The 8,608-nt window shown below is 35.2% G+C and overlaps 1 protein-coding gene and 1 non-coding gene across 2 annotated transcripts; both read left to right on the top strand.

Moving 5' to 3' along the window:
* Window positions 1-2,432: 2,432 nt before the first annotated feature.
* Window positions 2,433-7,247, top strand: LOC141252523 (uncharacterized). Its single transcript, XM_073670524.1, has 12 exons — window positions 2,433-2,574; window positions 3,206-3,297; window positions 3,481-3,543; window positions 3,854-3,952; window positions 4,158-4,316; window positions 4,510-4,581; window positions 4,663-4,795; window positions 4,900-4,964; window positions 5,080-5,155; window positions 5,634-5,735; window positions 5,818-6,004; window positions 7,010-7,247. The coding sequence occupies exons 1-12, from the start codon at window positions 2,433-2,435 to the stop codon at window positions 7,245-7,247; spliced, it is 1,428 nt and encodes a 475-aa protein (XP_073526625.1).
* On the top strand, window positions 6,076-6,195 carry LOC141252524 (small nucleolar RNA snoR104). The gene has a single exon (XR_012313923.1). It is a non-coding gene; the product is annotated as a small nucleolar RNA snoR104 (small nucleolar RNA).
* Window positions 7,248-8,608: the final 1,361 nt, after the last annotated feature.

Raw genomic sequence — 8,608 nt, 5'->3', positions numbered from 1 at the left:
CTCTGCCTAGCGCCTAGGCGGGGTCAGGCGTTTTCGGTAGAGCATTGTGTCCATGATATTAGGATAATGTTTAATAAAGATGAAACACTTTCATCTCCCTTCATTTTATATGTAAATTATGCAACACAATACAAATAACAAATTTAATAAATAAAACTTTAACATAATCATAACCTAAATTCATTTTGTTTTTGTTTTTGTTTTTGTTTTGTTTATGGAAAATCATGCCAAAGTTCTTTTTAACAAAAAAGGAATTATAAGTTTGAACTGTGTGACTTTGCGATCCCATAATAAGAGGCATGAGTTATTTTGGTAGAAAAGTTCTTGGAAGCGGAAGGTTTATAAATTAATCAATTGGACAATCTGTCATTAGATATAAATTTTGACAATATGTTTTCTACTGGAAGTGGATAGTTCGCCACTTTTGATACGTCCCATTGGCGAGATGGAGTGATGAAAACAGATACTAGGTGGTAATAACACCACTAGAATGATTGAAATAGATGACACAAGCGACATTAGGAATCCAACTATCAGACCATAAAATGATGCCTTGGCCATTACCAATAACCTAGAAAAAAACTAGGAAAGAGTGTACTAAGTGTGAAAATTGTCAAGATTGTTTCTGTTTTTTCTAATGAGGAAACACATTGACCGAATCAAGGTACTTTTTTGTGATTACTCGAGCCCATATATTGTCAATTGCAAGGAGTTCTCAAATGAGTTTTTTTTTACATAGAAATATTGACATGCTCAGGTTTGTGGAGACCAAGATCCCCATTATATTTGGGTCGAAAAATTTGATCTTGTGAAAGTAGAGAAGGTGACAGGTGAGGTTTGTTCCAGAATAATTTCTAATTGATTTAATCAATTCGACTCCACACTCCGATAGGAAGAAGAAAAGTCTGCATTAAGTAGTTGGTCTTAGACAAGATTACACTCAATGAGTATAGTTCGTCCTACTTAGAATATAGAATTAGCTTTCCAAGACGAAAATTATTTTTGAATTCTCTAATAGAGAATCAATGCATTCTTTTTTATCCGGCCTTGCATGAGAGGAATGCATGTCATTATAGTTGTTTTGTGTAATTGGTGTATTTAGGCCTAGTTCGCTTAAATCAACTATAATGATATTTTTATTTATAATGTAGTTTTTTTCCCTAAAGTTTCGTGTATTATACATTATAATGAGATTTTTCCACCGAACCCAATGTTTGAAAACCCTTTATTTTAGAAAACCTCATTATAATAAAAAAAGTTACTTAAAATGTACAGACCGTAAGTACTTGGAACAAATAATAGTTTTTTTTATACAGGGCTAACACAAGGATCTCTCCTCCGGGGGGAGGCCAACCCGCATCATTGCAGTGGATGATGCTACAGAACTTAGAGAAAAAATGACGAATAGCACTCGAGAACTGCAAGTAGTTGCCACACATCATTTTGACTTGCACATCAGACAACCGATATCCAAAAATATCGTGCAAATGAGCTTGAGTGTAATGGATGTCTTCCATTATAGATGTTGAAGAGGCAAGCAGATCAACGACCATGTTAGCCTCCTGCTAGCAGTGAAAAATCTGAATACGAGAATGGACCGAATATCCTTGACAATAGTAGAAATTTTCCAAGGCACATGCCATATCTGTTCAATAGCATTAATTAAGAAAAGATTATCGTCTTCAAGGATAATGTTGATCTGTTTTAAATTTGCAATCTCATTTACATCATATAGAGCATTTTAGGTCTTCGCTTGAAGAGGAGTAGTAGAAGGAATAGATTGGCGGTTTAGTAATAAAATTTTGCCATCAAAATCTCAAACTAAGAAGGCAACAAAAGCATTAGCCTGCGAGAAAACCGACATATCAAAGTTAATCTTTAATCAACCAGGAGGTGGTTTCCGCCACCAAATGTGATGATGTTTACAACGACGATTAGACCGGGAAAAATGCTTGTTGGAGTCATTCAAAAGCGCAATAGCCTAGTTAAAATATTGGAAAAACGCCATAGTCGATGATAGGTGAGCAGAATGTGCATTTCTAAAGATTTGATTGTTGCTATATAGTTAAATATGATACTAAAGAAAACACATTTGCTCTGCTTTGTGTTATTATAAAAGAATGTTTTAAAATCTGTGAGGAAATTTGCTGATCAAATAATAATATAGGTGTGATCGATTCTTATGTGAAACTCGTTGATCAAACTCATAATGAAAGTACAATCCAAAAATATATGAAGAAGCAAATGATAGTTTTATAATTGCCTTTTGTACTTTTATCCAAAATTAATCATTGAACAAATACCATACACTTCATTTTTTGTTAATGAGATCTGAACATCTCAGTATATCCAGAGAGGGCTAAACTCAAAAAGGATTTCTTCCCCTAAGCATTGCTCTTCAATAATTAATCTGCTAGCACTCTGTTTCGAAGATGTACAGTGGATCAAGCGATGGCGAGGGCCACGATCCCTCTGCACAGCGCAAGATCCCTCCGGCATCAAAGATGCTGTGGGTCCGGAATCTCCGCCGCTACATAGGAACCGGTGCGGGCCTCGGCTCCGAAGCATTAATGGGTATGAATCCATCTCAGAATCAACTCTTGAGTTTTTTTGTGGAACTTTTTTTTCCCTTACCGTTTCCTTGTTCGATTGGTGATCTTGATTTGTTTTTTTGTTGGTAAAATTTTCGTGAATGCTCATTGTTTTGCTGGGCTATAATTTAGTTGAGATGCTCCGAATTGTTTCACAGTTAGTGCTTGATTGGCCGTAAGGTGTCGTTGGGAATCAAATTTAGCTTCTCAAATTGACATCAAATTTTGTTGCTTGTGATTTAAAGTAGAATTTTTGTTTTTTTGACGGATTTAGCTATGAAAACTCGAGCTACATTAAGTTATTACCGGTACAAAAACAAAAAGCTTTGATATTGATACTGAAACTAAATTGGCACCTAACTGAAAAATCTCTACCGAAGTATATATAGGCAGTCTAGCAGCAAGCAAGAAAATCTATTTGAGCAACTTAGGAGTAAGATGAGAAATTTGAAAAAAAAAAAATAGAAAAATTGTCTTTCCGGTGGATTAAATAAGGAATAAGAGATTGTTTCTGCTTGTTTGCTAATCTTTCTTTCTTCTCTATTAGTTATATATTTATGTTTGAAGCATGATTTAGCTTCTCCTAATTGCTATGGTATTTTCTGTTTGTATAGAGCTGGAAACGAAGAGGATTTTGCTTGACATTTTTAAAGAAAAGCAACAGAAAAGTGCTGATGCTGGTGCTATACCAAGCTTCTATAAAAGGGTATGTACCTTTTGTAAATTCATCTTATCCATGACATGTTCGAGTGATGTTATTATACTTGGAGGAGCTTTATCTTCTCAAGTTGAATTAAGCTGAGCATTTTAACTCATTTGGCTAATCCCAAATTTCCTGCTTATGCGGTACTATTTCCATCTGTTTATATAATTGTGTTTTGTGTCGCAGAAACCTGAAGAAGGATCCATCAGTAACAGAGTCCAAAGACTGGCCAAATATCGTTTTCTAAAGGTGCCTTTTCTCCGAACACGGACTAAATATTCCTATATCTTCTTGTTTCCTGGTGTATGTCTATATATTATTATAAATTTGTAGTTATGAAAATTGTATTTGCAAATATATTTTGCTGGTTAAATCCGTATTCTACTGGCTAAGAGATCTTCATTTGGGAAGCTTATCCTGTCTTAATTCCTTAAAAACAAATGGCTCAAGTTTGAACATAGTACTTTTGATGTGTTCTGCAAAAATTGAAGTTAATTAGTATATATCTGTGTTCTGATTACTAGCTGACATTCTCCTTATTACATCCAAAATAATGCAGAAACAATCAGATCTTTTGCTCAATGCTGATGATTTGGATGCAATGTGGGTTTGCTTAAGAGAAAATTGTGTGATTGATGATGCCACAGGAGCTGAAAAGGTCTGCAAATAATTTCAAATCATTATCTTGTACGATCTCTCATAACATTAATTTGCCGAAAACAATTATAGAAGTTCAGCAAATAGCAGTAGGAGTCCTTAAAAAACATAAATGTAAGCTGGGTGATAGTTTGTCATTGTCCTACTGTATTTTTTAGATTACTTTCCATTGTAAATCTTAGATCTATTTCATTGTCATGTTGTAGATGAACTATGAAGACTTTTGTCGCATAGCTTCTGTTAGCACAGAGCAAATTGGTCCGAAATGCAAGCGCTTCTTTAGTCCATCGAATTTCATGAAGTTTGAGAAAGACGAACAAGGAAGAATTGCCATTCTTCCATTCTATCTATATGTGATGCGCACGGTGGGTATAGCTGAATTTATTCACACTACTTATTCATGATTTACTTTTCCAAAATTCTCTGAATTATGTAAATAGCTAGTGTTTGTGTATATATATATATATATATTAGCTTTCTTTCTTCTAGGTTTGTTTAAGGAATACCTTAAGCTATTCTAGTATACATTATACTTATTTGAATTGCCATGCTATTCAGGTTTCTCTTACCCAGGCAAGGATAGACATGAGCGAGCTTGATGAAGATTCCGATGGCTTTCTTCAACCTCATGTATGGATTTTTCAAATTGCTTTGTTTTCTGTTTTATCCTTAATCTTATTGTTAACTCCTTTATTGTCTTTCTTTATTCAGGAGATGGAGGCTTACATCAGAGGCCTTATACCAAATCTAGCACAGCTTCGAAATATGGCTCCTGCTTTGATACAGATGTACTGCCGAATAGCTGCACATAAGTTTTTTTTCTTTTGTGATCCACATAGGCGAGGTTTGTTCTGCTTGTATTATTAATTCTTCTTACAAGCAGTAATTTATGGCAGTTTTGACATGCACAAATTTGGTTATTCATAGTATAGTTGCTTGCTGATATAGGAAAGGCCTGCATAAAGAAAGTTTTGCTGAGCAACTGTTTGCAGGAACTGATGGAACTACATCAAGTAAGTCTAATTACTTGCTGATGTATTTTTTCAAACAGTTAGTGAACTGCATATATGTTGCTTTTTTTTTTCTTCCTATTTTAACGCGCACTTCGATTTATGTGGTGAATATTAGGAAACTGAGGAGGAAGTCTCTGATACCGAGCAAGCTGAGAACTGGTTCTCTTTGACTTCTGCTCAACGCATTTTTGGTGGGTACTGTCATTTGGATGTATTTGTGTTTTTCTCTTTATTTTCTTCAACTCGAAAGATGATTTTCTGTATGACATTTTCATATCAGGTATAAACTTAATGTGAAACATTTTTCCATTTATTAAAGAAGATAATCTAATTTGGTTGTATTTGTCCTTAAAAGCATCATTAAGGATTACAGGATATCATCATTTTGAAATTCACTAAATTTTATCCACCTTTTGACCAAAAATAAGTTTGTTTAATGCTTTTGCTCAGCTCTTACTCTTTTTTTGTCAGCTCTGTGAGTCTAGCAGCTGATTTTGAAATGTGATCTGGTACCGCATTTGAAAATATCTTTCATATTCATTGTGGTTAAATGTGCTAATGTCTCGTATCAGCTTTTTTTTTACTGTGTTATTAACATTCATAGAAGAGTTTTCACACATTTTGCTGCTCCAAAATTTCTGACATTTTTCCATATATATGGTTGCACAGATATGTTTCTTGCACTGGATAAAGATATGAATGGAACGTTAAGCAAGCAAGAGCTCAGAGAATATGCCGATGGAACACTGACTGACATATTCATTGAAAGAGGTAATCTCCACTTCCTTAAAGAACTTGCAATTAGAAACTACACTAGGTATAATTGTTTACTTTTTGCTCTGGTTCTGTGTAGTGTTTGATGAACACGTACGTCGTGGTAAAAATGGTTCTGGGCGTGAGATGGACTTCGAGAGCTTCTTGGATTTCGTGCTAGCTTTGGAGAACAAAGATACACCCGAAGGATTAACTTACCTCTTCCGTTGCCTTGATCTCCAATGCAGAGGTTTCTTGACTACTGCTGACATTCACACACTTTTCAGGTATGCCAATATCTACCTTCAACCTTCTCTTTCATATTCTTCTAATCACTGAAATTTGGAAGAAAAAAGAAGGGTACAATCCGTTAGTATAGGATGTTACCCGATACAATCTTCCTATAATAAGAAATCTGCAGCTTTCCTCTTGCAGTAATTTAGTAACTTCTGCAAGTCTCAAACTGGCAGATAAATAACTTCTCCACAGGGAAAACCTGAAATCATTAAACTTCTTCATTTTATACTGTATTGCAAATCATACTCCTTCCAATAAGATAAACTTGTCCTTTTAGCTCCAAAATTTTACTCTTGTCCTTTAATATACTTTTGTTTTTGTCATATATTGGTTTTTCTATTGTGTGCCCATGAGCTAACTAAAAATGGTAAAAGAGTAATCCTTACTAATCCTAGGAGTTCATTAATAAACCCTTCAAAGCAAAGAATAACTACTTTTAATTAATTACACTAGAAATTATTACATCAAAGCAATTTTCCTCTCTAGATGCTGTTTTTTTTTTAATTTCCATTGACACTTTAAAATTGCATTTGGGGGAAATTTTTTGTCCTTAATTTATGTGACAACTTCTCCAAACTATTGCTAAACGGAGGGAGTAATAATGAATTTGTAAGAGTCATATGCAATGGCTACTTTCTATTGTTTTTTAGCATTTTTTAAATATATTTTCACTTAAACCCTACATAAAAAATCTCATCTTACTTTTTTCTCATATCCATAGTTTTTTACCATTGGTTTTTTGTACAACTTCATCCACTTACCAATTATATTTAAATATAGCAATAATATAAAATCCCATTTTCCTTTTTTTTTTCCATGTACACTTATCATTCATCTATCACATGAAATATGCTTTTTGGGTTTTTTTAGCAATTGCTTAACAAGCAATCCAAATGCACAGATTTTTATAAAAATACCATTGTAGCTAAAAAAGTGGTTGACATGAGGATAAAATGGGTATAAATGTATATAATTTTTTGTAACGGATAATACAGAGACGTACACCAGAAGTGGATCGAAGGAGGAAACTACGAGCTATGCATAGAGGACGTGAGGGACGAGATATGGGACATGGTCAAGCCTTCAGACCCTCTAAGGATAAGTTTATCAGATCTGCTCGGTTGCAAGCAAGGCGGGACCGTGGCTAGCATGTTGATCGATGTTCGAGGCTTCTGGGCCCACGACAACCGAGAGAACCTTCTCCAAGAAGAGGAAGAGCCTGAAGAAGAATGAACACCCTAATATGATCATAACTAGACATTATATAAGTAGGTGTGAGGGAGTGAGCTCTTATTTTTGCCATCTTTTTGGCTTTGTTTGTTATACTGATACTTTGAGATGAAGGTAGAGTTTAGTCGGGAGAGTGAATTCTCCAATCTGACGATGTATGTGTTATTGTTGTATTCTACGATGGGTTTGTGTTGGAAAAGGATAAGAAATGTAATGTAAAGTTTAATGGAATCTGCTGAGCAATTGTGTTTTGTTTGAACTTCAGTGACAATCTCTGCTGCTAGTTTTAGGGCAATTCATAATGAAGTGTAACAATCGATGCTTGTTTGTTTAGTAATATATTAATGGTTTTTCTAAAGGCACATGATAAGTTTGCTAGATCCCTATTAATATATATATATATTTAATACAGGGCCCTTAAAGGAGGGGCCACCTTGCATCATCGTAGAGGATGATGCTACAAAACTGAGAGAGAAAATGACGAGTAGTATCCGAGGATCGCAAGTGGGCTGTCACGTGTCATCCTGATATGCACGCCAGTTAACTGAGATCTAACAATGTCGTAAAGATGAGCTTGAGCATAAAGGATGCCTTCTATTGAACTCGTTGAAGAAGCGAGCAGATCAGCGGCCTTTTTAGCTTCCCGGTAGGAGTGGATAGTTTGAGTACCTGCAAAAGTCGAGAGAATGGTGCGAATATCCTTGACAATAGTAGAGATTTGCCAAGCACATGTCATATCTATATAATAGCATTAATTAGGGAGAGATTATCTCCTTCGAGAATGATATTGGAGTGGTTTAGTTTTGCGGTCTCCTTGACAACATGAAGAGCCGCTAAGGCCTCTACATAAAGTAGATTAGTAAAATGGATAGACTGACGGTTAAGTAATAAAATTTTGCCATCAGGATCCCGAACTAAGAAGCCAACAAAAGCATTACCTTGCGGGGAAAACCGACACACCAAAGTTAAGCTTTATCCAACCAGGCGGTGGCTTCTGCTAACGAATGTGATGGCATTTTGTGCGACGATTAGACCGGGGGAGTGTGTATTGGTGTTATTCAGGAGCTATGGCCCAGTTAGAATATTGGAAGAACGCCATGTCCAAAGGAAGGCGAGCAGGACAAGCATTTCTAAAGACTTGATTATTACGATGTAGCCAAATATTATACCAAAGGAAACACATATGCTCTGCTTTGTTGTTATTGTGAAAGAAGTTTTCAAAATCTTGGAGGAAATTTGCAGTTCGAGTAATATTGTAGGTGTGGCCAACCTTGTTCTAGAACAAATTAATCATTCCCACAGTAAAAGGGTAGTCAAAAAATAAATGAGGAACATCCTCAGTTGAAGCACCACAAAGTGAGCAC

Source organism: Phyllobates terribilis, unplaced genomic scaffold (assembly GCF_046119375.1).
Source record: "Phyllobates terribilis strain yellow unplaced genomic scaffold, ASM4611937v1 Scaffold_9118__1_contigs__length_21890, whole genome shotgun sequence".
In the NCBI taxonomy this organism is placed as follows: Eukaryota; Metazoa; Chordata; class Amphibia; order Anura; family Dendrobatidae; genus Phyllobates; species Phyllobates terribilis.
This window is presented reverse-complemented; position numbering and strand designations above follow the sequence as displayed.